Source organism: Ylistrum balloti, unplaced genomic scaffold (genome assembly GCF_031769215.1).
Source record: "Ylistrum balloti isolate Yb309-2 unplaced genomic scaffold, AGI_CSIRO_Ybal_v1 Utg371514, whole genome shotgun sequence".
NCBI lineage: Eukaryota > Metazoa > Mollusca > Bivalvia > Pectinida > Pectinidae > Ylistrum > Ylistrum balloti.
Genome location: NW_026782782.1, coordinates 36,907 through 55,717, shown reverse-complemented (window position 1 = coordinate 55,717; position 18,811 = coordinate 36,907). Strand labels below are relative to the sequence as shown.

General features: G+C 34.3%; 1 protein-coding gene across 1 annotated transcript in view; it reads right to left on the bottom strand.

Annotated features, from left to right (window-relative positions):
• Positions 1–5,464: 5,464 nt before the first annotated feature.
• LOC132562807 (nuclear RNA export factor 1-like) overlaps positions 5,465–18,811 on the bottom strand; it is a 32,162-nt gene continuing 18,815 nt past the window's right edge. Inside the window, exons 13-24 of the mRNA XM_060227578.1 lie at positions 16,460–16,496; positions 14,170–14,238; positions 13,868–13,984; positions 13,599–13,645; positions 13,162–13,226; positions 12,786–12,901; positions 12,376–12,418; positions 11,939–12,011; positions 10,287–10,344; positions 9,677–9,840; positions 9,123–9,183; positions 5,465–7,695 (exon numbers count right to left, since the gene is read on the bottom strand). Of these exons, the coding sequence (XP_060083561.1) occupies positions 7,657–7,695; positions 9,123–9,183; positions 9,677–9,840; positions 10,287–10,344; positions 11,939–12,011; positions 12,376–12,418; positions 12,786–12,901; positions 13,162–13,226; positions 13,599–13,645; positions 13,868–13,984; positions 14,170–14,238; positions 16,460–16,496 (889 nt within the window). The 3' untranslated portion in view covers positions 5,465–7,656. The remainder of the gene's footprint in view (positions 7,696–9,122; positions 9,184–9,676; positions 9,841–10,286; positions 10,345–11,938; positions 12,012–12,375; positions 12,419–12,785; positions 12,902–13,161; positions 13,227–13,598; positions 13,646–13,867; positions 13,985–14,169; positions 14,239–16,459; positions 16,497–18,811) is intronic.

Genomic DNA, 18,811 nt, shown 5'->3' with positions numbered 1-18,811 from the left:
TCCTCACATTGTACATGTAGGATCATCCTCACATTGTACCTGTAGGATCATCCTCACATTGTACTGTAGGATCATCCTCACATTGTACCTGTAGGATCATCCTCACATTGTACTGTAGGATCATCCTCACATTGTACTGTAGGATCATCCTCACATTGTACTGTAGGATCATCCTCACATTGTACCTGTAGGATCATCCTCACATTGTACATGTAGGATCATCCTCACATTGTACCTGTAGGATCGTCCTCACATTGTACCTGTAGGATCATCCTCACATTGTACTGTAGGATCATCCTCACATTGTACTGTAGGATCATCCTCACATTGTACCTGTAGGATCATCCTCACATTGTACTGTAGGATCGTCCTCACATTGTACCTGTAGGATCGTCCTCACATTGTACCTGTAGGATCATCCTCACATTGTACTGTAGGATCATCCTCACATTGTACCTGTAGGATCGTCCTCACATTGTACCTGTAGGATCGTCCTCACATTGTACCTGTAGGATCGTCCTCACATTGTACCTGTAGGATCGTCCTCACATTGTACCTGTAGGATCGTCCTCACATTGTACCTGTAGGATCGTCCTCACATTGTACTGTAGGATCGTCCTCACATTGTACCTGTAGAATCAACCTCACATTGTACCTGTAGGATCATCCTCAAAAAGTCAGTGCCATAGAGAATCATCTTAATCTGTATGATGTAGGATCATGCTCACATCGTCTATATGATGTAGGATCATCCTCACATTGTCTGTAGCATGTAGGATGTTACTCATATTTTCATAGAAAAATCATCATATTGTCAGGATGATGTTGGATCATGCTCACATTGTCTGTATGATGTAGGATCATCCTCACATTGTTTTTATCATGTAGGATCATGCTCACATCATCTATATGATGTAGGATCATCCTCACATTGTCTGTAGCATGTAGGATGTTACTCATATTTTCATAGAAAAATCATCATATTGTCAGGATGATGTTGGATCATGCTCACATTGTCTGTATGATGTAGGATCATCCTCACATCGTTTTTATCATGTAGGATCATGCTCACATCGTCTATATGATGTAGGATCATCCTCACATTGTCTGTAGCATGTAGGATGTTACTCATATTTTCATAGAAAAATCATCATATTGTCAGGATGATGTTGGATCATGCTCACATTGTCTGTATGATGTAGGATCATCCTCACATCGTTTTTATCATGTAGGATCATGCTCACATCGTCTATATGATGTAGGATCATCCTCACATTGTCTGTAGCATGTAGGATGTTACTCATATTTTCATAGAAAAATCATCATATTGTCAGGATGATGTTGGATCATGCTCACATTGTCTGTATGATGTAGGATCATCCTCACATTGTTTTTATCATGTAGGATCATGCTCACATCGTCTATATGATGTAGGATCATCCTCACATTGTCTGTAGCATGTAGGATGTTACTCATATTTTCATAGAAAAATCATCATATTGTCAGGATGATGTTGGATCATGCTCACATTGTCTGTATGATGTAGGATCATCCTCACATCGTTTTTATCATGTAGGATCATGCTCACATCGTCTATATGATGTAGGATCATCCTCACATTGTCTGTAGCATGTAGGATGTTACTCATATTTTCATAGAAAAATCATCATATTGTCAGGATGATGTTGGATCATGCTCACATTGTCTGTATGATGTAGGATCATCCTCACATCGTTTTTATCATGTAGGATCATGCTCACATCGTCTATATGGTGTAGGATAATCCTTGCATTGACTATACAATGTAGGATCATACTCCCACTGTCTTTTTCTTGTAGGATTACCTTCATTTTGTCTGTATTATGTAAGAAACATGGATTTGATTGTACTAGACCAGAGGTATCTATAACTATCTTGTTACGTTAGTGATAATTCATATTGTGAAGCTCTTTAACAGAACAATAACATGTTCGGTAGTTCAGAGTAAACTTGTTTTACATAATAAAGTGTATTCTGTTTGAATGTAATAGTTTGTTTTTTTATTTTGATTGTTGGAGACGTGCCATGCAAAATAAACCTAATCCCACAATTTTGACTCAGATATGATGTAGAAGTTGGACAATGGTATAGAAAGATGCAAGGAAAGTATACTCACCAAAAAAAGAAATACACAAAGTTGTCCCCTGCAGTACACCTTAGCTGTGAGGAAATAATGGAATATTTGGTAAGGTATAACATCAAGAATGATCTCCCTTCTCGACAATCTACCCTAAAATCAGCCAAGAATGATGATGTTATTGTCTGACTTTGTTAGCTTCTTTAGTCCAAATCATGAAGTGTGATTAGTCAAGCCAGATTTTTTTTGCAACAAATAATTTCAATGGCTACTCAATGTTCAGCCACATCAATTTTCCATGCTGGCATTTTGATTTTGCCATTGACCAAGATGCCATGCATAATTCAGAGGAGTAGAACAATTGCTATGTTGTTGGATGGTCATTGCCAAACTGCTGTTGCACGACAGTATGACGTTGCCCAGTGTACAATTGCCTGTCTCTATACATGTTTCCATGCTACTGGGTTAGTTACCAAATCGTCCATTTGTACTGACATGACAAGACCGGGTGATTTGAATGTCGCACTTGCGCAACAGATTCAAGACTGGATTGCATACCTTAGGTACTAATATCATACCCATTGGTTCCAATGGTGGAAATTAAGTTAATTTTTCAATTTTTTTTACTTTTGTCCAGGTTGGATCAGAGGCTCCTCTGGCAAACAAAACACAATTTTATGTAAACATTGGGTATGGCCTTTCAAAATCATTCTGTTGTTGAAGTACTGTAAATTGTATTTTGACATAATTTGTCAAGAAGTAACCTTGGAAGAAGGCAAGTCAGTATTGTATAAATAGTTAGTCTGCCCAGAGCCCAATAGGGGAAATTTAGCAAACATGGAATGATATTATTTTGTCCAAATTCAGCTTGAAGCATTCTTTGGTGATAGAGACAGGGCTCAATAGGAGGTCGTATTGTACACCTTTAGAATTCTTCTCCTTTTTGAACTGTGAATTGCTGAGCCATCCATGTATGCAATCCTGTTGGCATTTTGCTTGTGTTGTTTATAAAGAGACAATTTGGGGTTATTTGTTCCATAGTTACTACTTCGAATAAATATCCTCTAGATCATTTGTATTAAGTATATTTATTTGCAAATCAAACCTGCTGGCATAACTCAATTTGTAGAAAAGATGTTATCATTCTGAAAATTATCATAAGATGGTGGGCTGCATAAACTTGCTTTTCATCGAGATCTTTGGTACATGATTTATGTTACAAGACAAACAAGAGGCCTAAGGGCCTGCATCGTTCACCTGATTAATATAGCTCGTTAGCACTAAATAAAGAATTTCAAACATTGGTATGACAAACAATTTCTGATACAATTGGGCCTTGTAGTTAAACATAAGTCTGATTCACTATTCACACAAATTGCATCAGACCAAACTTGGATATTATCCTTATACAGAAGAACAATTTTTAAGAACTTGCATTTCCTCCCTACGAGATCATGATGCACCATTTATACAAAGTTGATTCCCCTTCACCCAAGAACACTCCAGACAAAATTTGGGCAAATTCCAATCATTCCCACAAGAGAAGTAGAATTTTTAAAAATTTGCTCTATTTCCCCTATTAGGCCCCACCTTCCCTTACAAAACTTAATGTTTATACAAAATTGATTCTCCTTTACCCAAGAATGCTTCAGAACAAATTTAGGTAGTATGTATTTATTAAGGGGCAGTATCCACTGTTTATACACAAATAATTCCTCTTCACCCAAGAATGCTTCATACCAGATTTGAGCAGTATCCATTCCTATTGGAAGAGTAGAATTTTAAAGAATTTACTTCATGTCCCCTATTGGCCCTGCCGCAAATGGCGAAGACCCTACACATCTACACAAAATTGATTCCTCTTCACCCAAGAATGCTTCAGACTGAATTTGGTCAATATTCATTCATCCCTGCAAGAAGAGTAGGATTTTAAAGTTTGTGCTCTATTTCCCCCAATGGACCCCACCCCAGGAGGCAGAGGCCTAATGTTTATACAAGGCTGATTTCCCTTCACCCAAAAATGCTTCAGACCAAATTTGGGCAATATTCTATTCATTCCTACATCAATAATAGGATTTTAAAGAATTCTTTTTTACACTTTTTGGCCCCACACTCTGGCCCCTGGGGGGCAAGAACCAATATTTATACAAGCCTAGTTCCCCTACCTGCAAAGATGCTCCTGATCAAATTTGGTCAAAATCTGTTCATTCATTCATGACTAGAAGCTGCGATTATTAGTAAAAAGTTGAAATACATTGTACAAATTCCATTTATTCTCTAGTTGTTTCACAGCCACTTCATCTTCTGATGAATCAGGGGCAAACAATTGCAATTCTGAGGATAAGATACGTTTTAAGGATAGAAAATAGTGATGGAACTATCAATAGTCACTCCAATACAATCATTATAAGCAAAACATTAATCGATAAAACATTCAAACATTTGTTGAGATTAGTTAAGCTACTGGGGTATTTCAATTGAAGGCTTCTATCTGAGCAAAAGAACCGTTGTCTTCATCCCAAATATGGTAGTGCATATGTAGCAGGTAAAATAATGAAACTGGAGTCTTTTGGGAATGGAGAAAATGATTTTAGATTTTAGTATCCTATTAACCTTGAAAGTGAGTCAACGTCATCCATTCCAATGGACTTTGTATAACATCAACTTAGCATGCTATAGGCCCTTATTACCCTGGGACACTTGATGATTGAGATGCCATTTAAAGGTGCAAGTTGACATACAGAAAGCAGCCAACCACCATGGCATAAGCTTGTTTGCCTTTTTGGGGGAGGGTGAGCTAATAGAATCCTTGACCACCTTTCTCATTTTTTTGGCCTGAATAGAACAAGCTGTGTGAAGATTTCATCACCGGTAATCTGACCTTGTGTAACCATGAAGACTGGCAAGGGTCACTCAGTCTTGAAAGCATTTCATTCTAGCCGCCAATATTCATAAGGTTTTTAACTGTGATAATTTTAACCTTGGTAATCTGATATGGCCCAGGACCATTACCAGTCATCTTACTGTATCTCTATATCACATCTTTTTTAATCAACAGATGAGTGTAATAGATTCCCTTTAATTTTCTAAATGTAACTATACTTTAAATTTGTAAAACTACCTTTTAATCATGTCAAAATGACTAAGCACCTTCCAGCTTTTCTACCATGTGTATGGTCTACCTAGATGTTGTATGGACTAAAATCATCAAAATACCGACTTCATATTTCAATCTTTCTGTAAGGAATAACAAAGAATTCACAAGAAGACCCAAACCATCAAAATTCAGACTTAATATTACAATGTTTCTATACAGTAAAACAACAAACATGAACAATGGACAACTGGTTGTTTTCTACGAAAATATTTATTATCAAACATTAAAACTTGACATTTTGTCTGATGTCATGAATCATAAGGGTATTTATGAAGTAATACACAATTCACAAATAATATGACAAATCTATACAGAAAATCTTTTTTTTTTTTTGACGGAAAGATGGTACTTTTCTATAAATCTTTGAACAAACAACAGCCCTCTCATCCTCTATCCTCAAGATTCCAGACTTCAAACAAATACTTTCACCAATCATACCAAATCACTCACCATATTCATCCCCAAAAACACATACAGCTGCTGTGACATATACTCAGGCTTACAACCTCACCAATTTATTTTTCATAATTACAATAAATTCTTGTCCTATAACAATTAAAATGTTTTATATTTCATGTAATTTGTACAACAAAGAGCTTGATAGATTATATCTACACTACACACAAAAAAAGACACAAAACTTGCACATATCTGTCCCTTTACTTCTCCAGTAATTAAGAATGTTGATACGTTTCCTGTCTGTAATAATTTTTATCCTCAAAACCAATTAAAAAATGATGGCTGATCAAAGTGAAAATGTTAAATCAAAATCTTTTAAAAGACATAGTTTCAGGGAATTTTTTAAAGATTGTATTCTTCCTCCAATGATTGAAAAATAAATATGACATTTTGGTGGAAATTGATTAAGGATTTTGAATCAAATGTTAAAAGTATGGACCATACAAAAATACATAAAAATGTATCAAGATAAGATAATATCACTTATTAAAAAATACATTATTACATTTAGTTCTTGGAAAAAAAAAAAACCCCGATTTTATGATGTAGCACTCCTTGCATGAAATGAAACGTTAGATAATTTAAATGATGATTTCTCTGGGCCTCTTCCAATATCACTATTTTTTAACAACAAATGTTTTTTACAAATACAATTTCAGGAATATAAAATCTACAATGATAAAATTTCGCACATACTAAAACCATCATCGCTCATAAACAGTTGACTTGACAAAGTATTTACAAGTATATCCCTTACCAGAAAGCCCAAGAACATCCATCCAGTCAATAATTTATAACATGTATCACACACAGTTTACACTATCAAACCACAGTTTTGTTCTATGAAAATGTACAATATGTAATATTTATTACCCATATCTAGGGTTTTAAAATTACCATATTTCATAAACAACATGAATGTTCAAAAAAACATTTTGAAAATAATAATTTTGATGATATATCAGACATCATCCCTGGTGGTTCTAACCAATCAGACATCATCCCAGGTGGTTCTAACCAATCAGACATCATCCCTGGTGGTTCTAACTGATCAGATATCATCCCTGGTGGTTCTAACCAATCAGACATCATCCCTGGTGGTTCTAACCAATCAGACATCATCCCTGATTGTTCTAACCAATCAGACATCATCCCTGTTGGTTCAACCCAATCAGACATCATCCCTGGTGGTTCAACCCAATCAGACATCATCCCTGGTGATTTTAACCAATGAGGAGCGTATAGCATGACTAAGATTCAGACTAGATTATCACATGCCTGTATACCACCAGGTTTTAAAAGTAGGTACATTATGTACTGCCCTTCCGATCTGAGCTGTACTAAGAGTCACAGAGTACTACAGGTATGTAACTGATGAAAGTGACCACAGAGGAAAGTCAACAGCAAGTTGTTTATATGGATGGAATTACTTTTTTCCTCTGAAGAAAACTGTCATTGTAGTAATTTGAATGTCTCTAGCAATGTTTAAGTCTGATCTCAATGTGATTCTTTAGCAAACTGTCTGTTCAACCAGTCTGTATAGGCAGACTGACTGAAGTCTTTAAACCAGAGTCTGTGTAATCAGTTGGTTATTGGGCCTAAACCTGAGTCTGTGTAGCCAGTCGGTTATTGGGCCTAAAACAGAGTCTGTGTAACACATATCATATCCAATACAAATCAGTGATACTTGAAGTGGTACTCTTGGCCTGAAGATCCAACCATGTTCACTTGTTTGATAAAAACTAGAATTTCCTCCTAAGTTATGTCTCTTCTAAAACAGTGAAATAAATCCAAGCTGGATTTGTTTTTTGTGTCAGGATTAAATAGCTTGCTACTGTTCTGTGTAGAAAGTTATATGTTCAATCAGTAAACTGCCTTGGAGCAAGATTTTCTGAGATCTTTTCACACTCATCTCTGGACTGGTTCATTTCACAAATGCTTCTGGTGGAATTTTGTTCTCTTTCTGATAAAAGAAAAACAACATAAATCATTTTTAATCACAGTACTGAAAGTACTCACAATACAGGGGTGATAGTTATTTGTAGTGTTCTTGTTCAATATATTTCCATGTCTTTTTATAGAAACAGTCCAATCTTAAGAGTTTATCAAAGTCTGGTGGTCAAATTCTCCATAATCTAATTTTTGTTGAGGTAACAATTTTATAAAAGTTTAAAGTTTCAGAATGTAATATAAGAGCAGAAAAATTTCTTTTCCCTTTTCACAGATGTTAACATAAGTGAAACAGGAAATAATCCATTTTCATGTATCATTCGTTCTTTTCTTATCTCAAGATGAGGCATTTTTTGGAAATAAATTTCCTCTGTCATCAAAACATAATAGAAAATACCAAAAAGTCAACAAAATCACACACCAAACTCACAAACAAAAGAAAGATTTACACGGAGACTCATGAAAATGTACAAGGAGAATCAGACCAGGTGTTCAGGAAAAGTAAGTGTCTTCCACTTCATTGGCGACACCTGCCATGTACATCTTGATCAATTAAAGTAAGTTATGCCACAACAATGAGAACAAGCTATACAACAACAGAACTAATGAGATATTAACAAAAAAAAACAACAAAAAAACAGAATAATAGCAAAAAAAAAAAAAAATAAATAAATAAAAAATAAAAATAAAATTAAAAAAAAGAAAGCTTTGAAAAATGGCTGATAATGTTTATCTGGCCTTGTTTTAAAGGTTTTTTAGACAATACTTGGAAAGAAAAATATTCTAGGATAATTTATCTGCTTCAATAAGAGGGGGCTTCATTTCTTTCTTTTTTTGTAATTTTCTTCCAAAAATGAAGTGTTTGTTTTACGGTCCCAAAAATGAAAGAAAGTGATTCAAAAAGTCAAAATTAACAAATTTAAAATCTGTGATTTGTGATGATAATTCATGTAAAATTTAGCTAAATTGACAATGAGCAACCTCCGTGCCCTGTGAAAATGTTCCTCAGTTAAAATTCAGCTGACTGATTCCACTTGATGCTACATGCCTTCAGATTTTTCAAGACAGCATGCATCTGGGAACTCTTGCACCATATATTCAAGCAGAAGCAGTTGCATCCCTAGCGTTAAGTCATTGATCGAGTGAAACAAAGGGAAGTAATTCTAATACATCAGAATGTCTCCAATAGAGGGCATATAAGGTGTTTGCACACTTACAATTTTTCACATGACAACTGAACACATTTATCTCTATATAGGTAATACTCAATGAACTCCACTGAGGAAGCAGTTTACTTTGTTATTTTCCTTCATTAGTTCATTATTATTCAGCAATGACATCTCTCCACTGACACCTGTTAGTGTTTATCACAACAGATGATACAGTTAACTCCATATCTATGATCCCCACCAACAATATGTGAAATTTTAAAGTACATACCTGTAGAGTGAGGAACGCTTGACCTGCAACATCATAATTCCAGTGATGTTCCTCCAGACATCTATTAAATATATGTAAATCCATGAATATTTTGGAAATTTTATATTGATAACTCATGATAACAACATTAATGATTTATTAAAACAGAAGGCAACTGCACTGTGTATTTGGTAATATTCACATGCGATTTACATTTGTTATTTTCGTAGTCATCAAAATTATCACAAAACTGATTATCCATTTTTACAGTAGGTCGAAATCACAAAAATATATATCTTATGTCTGTATACATGGTACTTATGATTACACATGTGCAAAATTTAATCCTCATGAACTAGACCAAACCTAGACAACCAGGAAATATTTGCACCACCAAATTAAACAACTGTACAATATGAAGATAAAAGGTAAGCTTAAGGGTTGATAACATATAATGAAAGAATGCGACAAAAAAATAAACACTTTTATGAGCCAATGTTAAGCTTTCAATTTCATTCATTGAGTTTGATATTGTACACATATTGCTTTATTATGTTGTGTATATGTTCACTTACTTGACTGAGAACTCTAGGTTCATCTGCGACTGTGCAGAAAAGCTCTGCACCATCTGTTGTTGCTCAGGAGTAAGGCTTGGCCCTGCTGGATGAAACGGTGCAGCAGGAGTTGTGTCAGGCACAGGACTTGATGAGGGAGTTGGGGCAGGGTTCTTAAAGGCTGCCTGAAATTCAAAATAACAACTACCTTAATGAATTTTTTCTTAACTACATCTGAAGAATGAAGAAATTACAAAACTTCAGCTGAAAGATTTTACGGCTAGTTAATAGTGCTGTCAAGAAACCAATTTCAAAAGCACTATACTCTACAGTTGATTTTCATTGGGGATTTATTTTCATTGACAAATCTGTATGTCCACAAACCGTTAATCAAAATATATGTAGATTTATAGAGCCATATGTATATCAACGAAACCAAGTGCCATTGAAATAGTAATTTTTGATTAACCACAAATGAAAATAAACCTTTCACATTACATCTTATCACAGAACTGACTTAATTTCTTAAAAAGACCACAATAATTAAGAAGTTTTCATTGATATCTTTTGATTAAAAGTTTCCTTTAGATTGAGTCCTTATAATTGAGGCTAATTTGTATCCATCACATACCTGTGCTTGGCTAGGTGAAGCATTTGTCACTGTCAGCATATCATTGGCGATCACCATACTGTCAACAAGAACAGTGACATCTTAGCATTGTTATGTAGTTTTCATGTCTTGAAAGCAAAGTTAGAGAAGGTAATTTTTAAAAGATATGAAATCCCAGAGGGATTTTGGTGCCCAACATAGCTTTAACTTTATTTGATCTTTAAAAGTTGGATCTTTTCCCTTCTCTTCTGTTTTTGCTCTTAATGGTATCAAATTTGATTATTCCTTTGCAAAAATAATGATAATAACCTTCAATTGCCAAATCCAAGATGGTTATCTGACAGCCGTTTTGCTTTTCTGATCAGTTCCAAAATCAAACATGTACAACTAGAGAAGAAGGGGAAGGTACATATGAAATTTGAGAGCGATCCAGTCAGTACCTTTCAAGTGTTGTGAAAAAGAAATGGTGACATTGATGATAGTAAGCCAGTGTCAATTTTGGTAAAGTACCTTAAGACTCTTCTGTCCATGAAGGGCATTTGATTCTATCATAAACTGGGTGCATCCTTGATACAATAGGGAGCGAAATTGAAGGCACAAGAGAAGTAATTTGATTGGTTCCTGGAGAAAAAGAACTTACAAATCCCAATCTAATACCCTCCTTTTGAATGTTACAACTTAAAAGCCATTACAATATACCGTTATGTGACCTCGAGATTCAATTGATGTACATCCAAGGATCAAAGTAGTCTTTTTGCCTTGTCCACAAGGTGTCCCACATTGAACCTAGATTTTACATGACATGTTTCAGGAATGCAGAGAGGGAAAGTGATCGTAACTCCGGGAGTATTGAGGATGAACTGCGTGTTTAGAAGATTTTTTAAATTTAAGTCATTTTGACCACTTTTGGCCCCGCCTATCAGCCTATTCAAACTACAATATACTTTACCCCCTTCCCACTAGGAAACATGAGATCCTGGGGCCATGAAATTTACGATTTTGGTAACCCACCTTAAGACACTTCCACCCATGAGCATTTAAATGATTTTATCATATCTGGGTGTTCAAAGGAAGATTTTTGAAATATGAGTCAATTTGACCACTTTTGGCAATGCCTATCAGCCCCTTGGGGTCATGTCTGGACCAATATGGGCATACCATCAAGCCCTCATCCTTCGTTCATAATTCTAACCAAGTTTGAAATATTGCCATTGGAAATTAAACAAATTATGCTCAAAAATCTATATTTCCTATAGAAACTACAGTAAACTTTACCCCCTCCCAAGGGAGAAATGTGAAACCTTAGGGCCATGAAATTCACAATTTAGACAAGGCACCTTTAAGACACTTCCATACTTGAAGTGCATTTGATTCTACCAAATCTGGGTGTAGAGAAGATTTTTGAAATTTGAGTCAATTTGACTGACCCTTTTGGCCCAGCCTCTCCTGCCCCTGTGGGTGTCTTACATTCATTGAATCAATTCATGAGTTTTTGAGAGGATGTCAAAAATGTTCAAAGTTTACAGGTGCACAACACATGATGCACAGACGCTGGATAAACAACATCTGACAAAGGTGATCAGTGACCTAAAAATCCAAGATGATGGTGGGCTTGAATAACCAGACAAGGACCCTTTTAAAATTGTTGTATATTATAGTAAAACTTCACATACCCCTGACCTCTGGGCAGGGCTATAAAACGACGGCTGAATGCCCTCACTGGTTGTCGATCGGAACGTTCGTCAGCTAAAACATCAGAAAAAACAAAACAAATATAGCACAATACAGCTTCTCAAACAAAACGTTGTGAGATAATTAAGTTTACAAAAAATTGAAATAAATATTTTGTTCCTTCATTTGTACAATGACAGTCCTCAAATCTGTTCAGCATCTCATAATCTCAAGAGAAATTCTAATTAATCTGTCATACCACCAACGGAAGTCATTACACTTAATTTCTTGAGGAAACACTAACTCCATACACAACTTACTACTTTCAAATAAGATTTTAACTATCAACAGTTGGTTTGTAGGTTATAAGTTTTCTATCTCTGTGATTCTTCCTATCCCTAGACATTGTCTAAACAACAAATTTTAATTCAAAACTCACCTTCTTTAAAGACTCCCATTACTGTGAAGCTGAGGAGGGTAGTCTGAAAGGAAAATTAACAATAATTTTCAATATACGAACTTCGAAAGTAAATAAAGGTCAATTGTTTGTTTCATTTGAAATCTCATCAATACTGACATTTTTTGTAATACTTCTTTTCCACAAGTTTTAGACTTCAGCGTAAATATTTAGGATCATTTCAATTTGAAAGTAGTCTATTAGTATCTGTCATATATACATATCTGATCACATTTTCAATCTGTACTATTACACTAACTAAAACATTAAATGTGAATTAAATCTGAAACAAATCTTCATAAAAGACCTGAACCATTGAGATAATGATTAGACAGCTGTGATCATCCTAGTTAAATTTAAACATTTGATACCTACATTTACACTGTACTTACAGAAGCATGGTCAACATCCACCACAAATGAATTGTAGTCATGCGTAGTTTTCGGCAACAGACACAGCTTCGACACAACATTCAGTTTGCCACGCATCAACACTCGCTGCTTCTGACCTGAAAATATGGACACAAAAATCAATATCAAAAGCTACACTGAAAATAAAAGAGACAGTAGATGCATAATATTCTACTATTGTTTGACCTCTGAATTTAAATAATGACACAGGGATAAAAACAATTCTTATATCCACTAAAATTTACTGCTGGAGCTTGTTAACCTCTTGGAAACAGTGACTGTAATAAATTATTCTAATTTATTGGTTTTTTTGTCCAAAACTTTGATTTGGGAGTTCTTGAAATCTCTTTTTCCTTACTTGGATCTCGTGATTTTCGCAGCAGATTTCTACTCTCTGGAAAGTATGTCTGCAGACCTGCTTGCCTGAAACATAAGAACTTAACATCAAAACAGTGGAATAGGTAATTAAACATGTTAATTAAACATGTTAATTAACATGCAATAAGAATTTTACTTTTCAAAGCTTATTATGTATAACGGCATAATTAATCAGGATCTACATTCACAACCACACCAGATACCTTTGTATTGTATAGTCAACTGGATTCTGAATCAAATTCAAATCACTTCAGATCATGAGAGAAAAGATGAAAGACAAAAGTAATACACCATATGATATATTCAATACATTTCACTTGAGCATCTTTCTACATGTGTCTTATTTCTGTATGGTTTAAGTAGGGTCAGATAGACCAATGATCTGCTATGAAGTCTATAAAGTCTTACTCCACTTACCAATGATCTGATGAATTGTTTTTTGAAGCTGACAAGGAAAAAATAGCCTATAAATATAAAAGAAAGTATCGTCAATATAAAATTATAAATATTTCCTAAAGCTGTCGGACACAAAATATCATCTTCCCTCCAACACCATGTTATCTTGCTTCAATGTGTAGTGATACTGTATTATAAAGTTTGTTTATTTTTTCACTATCATATTTACAAGCACTTGTACCCTTTGTCATAATCTCTAATGTGTACTTTAATAGGTCTATTTCACTAACCTCCTCTTGGTAAGCTGCAGTCAATGGCTGACGATTGTCAGAGTCATATATTGTAAAATATTCTTTTAGGAATTTCACCAAAACATCCTGGATCTCTGCATTTAAGAAAAAACTGCCCTGGATAACAAAAATTGGGGAAAAAAAGAAATAATGATTATTGTATATTTATGTTTCTAGGTCAAGACTTGCACACCAATTCAATGTCACTGAAATTCCAGGATTATGTTTTTAAGAAGGCTAAGGGAAGCAGAATGTAAATAAACATACAGAAGCAAATAACATCGTCTTTATATCATTCTTACTTTAGTGGCAGGTAATTCTGTACTTGTCTCCAGGTCAAAGGTTATTGGGGGCGGAAGGTCGTGTCCATCCTATTAAAATGACAAAGTTATAAATATGTAACAACACTTATTAATAGACTATAGATTTTTATTCATGTTGACTATAGTGGTGATAATAAAATTGAGTGCATCAAATGATTATAGAGGACAAGGGACTTCTTATGTAAATGAGAGATCCCAAAGGGATTTTGGCACCCACCATTGTTTGATCTTTATGTGCTGTTTGAAAGTTGGATCTTTTAACTTCTTTTCTCTTTTCTACTCTGTTTTTGCTCTTAATGAGAAGACATTTGAACATTCCTTTGCAGAAATAGCAATGATATTCTTTACCTGCCAAATCCAAAATGGCTGTCTTGAAGTAATATTTTTCTTCTGATCAGTCCCAAAATCAAATGAGCACAAGGAAAGACTAAAGGTAACTTGCGTATGAAATTTGAGAGATATCTATGCAGTACATCTTAGAAAATAGCGATAACAATCTTTACTGGGCAAAATCCAAGATAGCTACCTGTCAGCCATTTTGTTTTTCTGATCAGTCCAAACCTCAAACACACAACTAGGGACTTAAATGAGCCTATACATGAAATTTGAGAAAGATCTATAGAGTAGCTCTTAAGAAACAGTGAAAACAAACTTTCCAAGTCAAAATTCAATATTGCTGCTTGTGGGTCATTTTGTATTTTTTTATCAGCCCCAAAAATTAAACAGCCACAACTATGGACCAAGGGGAAACTATATATGCAATTTGAGAAAGATCCATCCAGTACTTCACAAGAAAAACAAAAATTATTTATGAACGGACCAATGACGCAGAGCAATCTGAATAGATGGTGGGCTAAAAAGTAATGTTACTGTAAACAAATTTTAAAAATTGGAACAATCAACTTATAGTACATCATCACTTTCTAGCAAATAAGCCTAATGATGAATTTGTGCATTCATAATAATCACCTCAAATAATGTACAGAAATTTTTAATTACATCAAAAATAATTTACCTCAATACTTTCAGCATGAAAGTACTAAGATGAGATTACTGCAAAAAATGAAATATGAATTTATTTTTTTTTTTTTTATTTTTAATTTTTGACACGAATTATTTAACTGGGGAGTTTTTCATAGATAAAATGGATTAAATGACACAGATCACTTTTGAATTAGTTGACTGACTGTTGTATAATATCTAAATATATCAACAGGACCATAGTCCTTAACCATCATCTGACATTCGACAAATGGATTGATGGACAGACCACAAAATTTGTGAATGGTTGTCTAACCAATCTGATGAATTCCTTAAAAGTATCAGAAACTCATAAATGGTAGATTCTATTGATGAAAAATAATTGCTTAATCACGTTACAAAATGGTTACTGTGGTTGAAATTTTGATCAGGATGAAAAAAAATGTTTCTTTTCCTTAACAAATTAAACTCCCAATATTTTTCTAAATGGTGTGAATGAAACTTGAGAAGCAGACTATTTGCTCAAGATAAGTTATGGACCAAACTGAAAAACAAGATTTGGTCAGGACAATCTCAGGATCACTTCATTCATGTTTGATACCATTACCACTCCCCATGTTTGGTTTAAATCTACCCCGGCATTAAGAAGAAGGTAGCATTTTAAAGCAAAACATTGTCTAACTTCCCTTTTCGGGCACAATCCCAAGCTCCCTTGGCATTGAATCAACTTTCTAAATTTAAGAAATGATTCCACACTTCAAATAATGTTTCTGATTATATATAATTGAAGTATGTTTGGGCATTAAAAAGGAGTAGCGTTTTACAGGAAAAGTTTACAGAAAGCAACTGACAGCACACAACAGCAATAGGCTATCTTGACTGGTCTGGTCAGATGACCTAAAATCTTAAAGATGGATTAACCTCTCACATCACACAGAGTAACTTTGGTATAACTCACCATGTGATGGACAAGGGTGGCCCTTAACTCCCTACAATACAGTAATATGCTACAAATTTTGGAATGCACCCATATCACAGATATCTTATGACACACATGAAATACAGTACCACTATTGTATCAATTTGAATTCTGTAATAAACAGAATCTTGATTAAATGTGATCTAGAATTGAATAAAGATAGAGAATTAACTTAACAGGCTTTTCGTCCACTGTTACGAGCATTCAGCCTTTCAGTAGAAAGAGTTTGATGGATATATTATCCTTTTGAGTAAATGTGAGAGAGATTCTAAAATGGACACATTTAAAGAAAAAAGTTTGAAATCTTACCAACTTCATAACTTTAGGAAATTTCTTCCGTACAGCACTGGAACATAAAAGCTATCAATATAATAGTCAACATTTTCTTTTTTCATGACTTTCCCTATAGATATTTCACACGGATGATGTAAACAGATTGATCACACTAACATGTTCAGTTTCTGCTGGCAGATTACATTGTACACAGTATAAAACTTATGTAACATCTTACAAAATCATTATTAGTAACTGGTTTCTAATCAACCTTAAATCTTTTGAGAAGCAAAAGAAATCTCAATTCAAATGTAAAATTGTATGTAGATTATTTTTACATAAAATGTTTTCAAACAATATTTCTGTAAAATATTGTTAATACTAAAATCTACTATCAAGTCAAACTCACATAACATCTGTACATGGTAACAATCAAGAAAGGCCACAGGTGGTTACATAACAAACATTAACTATTGTCTATCATAAATACCAGGTAATTACCATTGTTCAGTGGATTAATTTTGTTTTCTTCATGGTAAAATACATTAACATCTTATTTGACTTCATAGCTTAATTTTAGGCAAAAATTGAAAGGAAAAATTTGGGATCTGTTTTTTACCTATGTCACTTTTACTACTAACCTGAATATGAGATTATTTACCGAGGAGAACTTGATATAACTAATACTGAATGCAAAGAAGTGTTTTCATTCTGTACAGTTTCTGCTAAACAAACCATTGTTATGTGATATAGTCCAACAAAAAACTTGTTGATGTTTGACACAGTATGTGATGTACCTCTACAGGTAAAACATTGACTGGTTATATTATAGAACATGATATGATACCACAAAACAAACAAGGCACATTTATTTTATTTTCAAACATTTCTCATTTTTATCTGCTAGAAATATATACAATATGTATAAGATTTGCTAGGAAATGTAAGTATGGTACAGAGGGCATTTTCAAAGCATTTCATTCTTTCTTTCATTATAATAATTGTTTCCATAATATGCTAACAGTGAGGGAGCATCAATGTTGTTGTGAAAGTGACACTTTGTGTACTTAGTATTCTACCATCCATACTTTCACAACTGGGGACTTGTCTTTAGTTATAACTAATAGCTAGCTATAATCTTATACTGATATCCAGTTATAACACAGATACTAGTTAAACCTAAATAGTTACACCATGGAATAGTTACCAGGAAAATCCAGTTCAAGTCAGTTTGAACAACTCTCTAGGAAGATACTGATAAAACTGACTACCAAGAGATACACCAGTGATTTCACCATATGTAAAGATGGTTCACCTCAGACATCATAGAATTCTGGTGACAGAATGAAAGTCAAACTGAAGCATAGAATTGCTTAGATTTACTGATAGCTAGTTGACTGGGAGTGGTTGTAGTATAACACCAAAGTGACACCATTGAATTGAAACCAGAATAAGGAGAGTCTAGTACTGTAAACAGACAATGCACCTACAGGGCAGTATTTAAGAGGTGTCATATTTTCTTCAGTTAATCAAAGGACTGGTTCAATATAAGAAGGAGATCACCTAAGATGATCTTGTATACAAGATTTTAGGGTATCAGTAATTTTGAATAACCAAAAGGAAATGTTTCTTAAGTATTTTTCCTTTTTCTTTTTTTTTTGCTCTTTTTTCAATATTGATAAAATGGATTAATTATATAATCAAGGTGTGTATGTGCAGCACATTATTGTTTTTGGAAATTTTGCTCTCTGGAGGTATTCCAAATCAACAGCAGTATAGCCAGGCAGTTTCTAGTATGATTCCTTCCCGATCTAAAATCAAAATAACTAACCTAATAAAACTGTTAACAAGATCCTTATGCTAAATGTATGTTCCTAAATGACAGTTGATCCATCATGTGACTCCAACTCTAGTCCCTACCTAATCTATTACCTACATACATATATATATATATGTATCTCACACTGGGATTCCTACATTGCCTTAAACCTATCACAATTACCTACATAGATACAGTGATTCCACAGAAGTCTACAATGAAGTAAACAGAAGTAGTGTATCACTGATAACAGGCTATTGACGCCTATCTACAAATTCTGAGCTGAGAACTATAAATAGCTCTGCCATATATCCATGTTATCATTCATGGTCAACAAATGATTTAGATACTGCTGTTGAGCCGAGTGCCAGCTGCCCCTGTCCTAGGTTGCCTCCCTTTGGGAGATCTTACCCGTCATCGGTGACAGACCTGTGTCACAAGGCACCTCCATCTCAATTCAAACGAGAGCTTTTCATTCAAGGGAGATAACTCCTTTCTGAGGTATCATCAAGTTGGAGAATACTAATACAAGCACAATGATTTCTAAAACACATACAAACAGAAAAAAA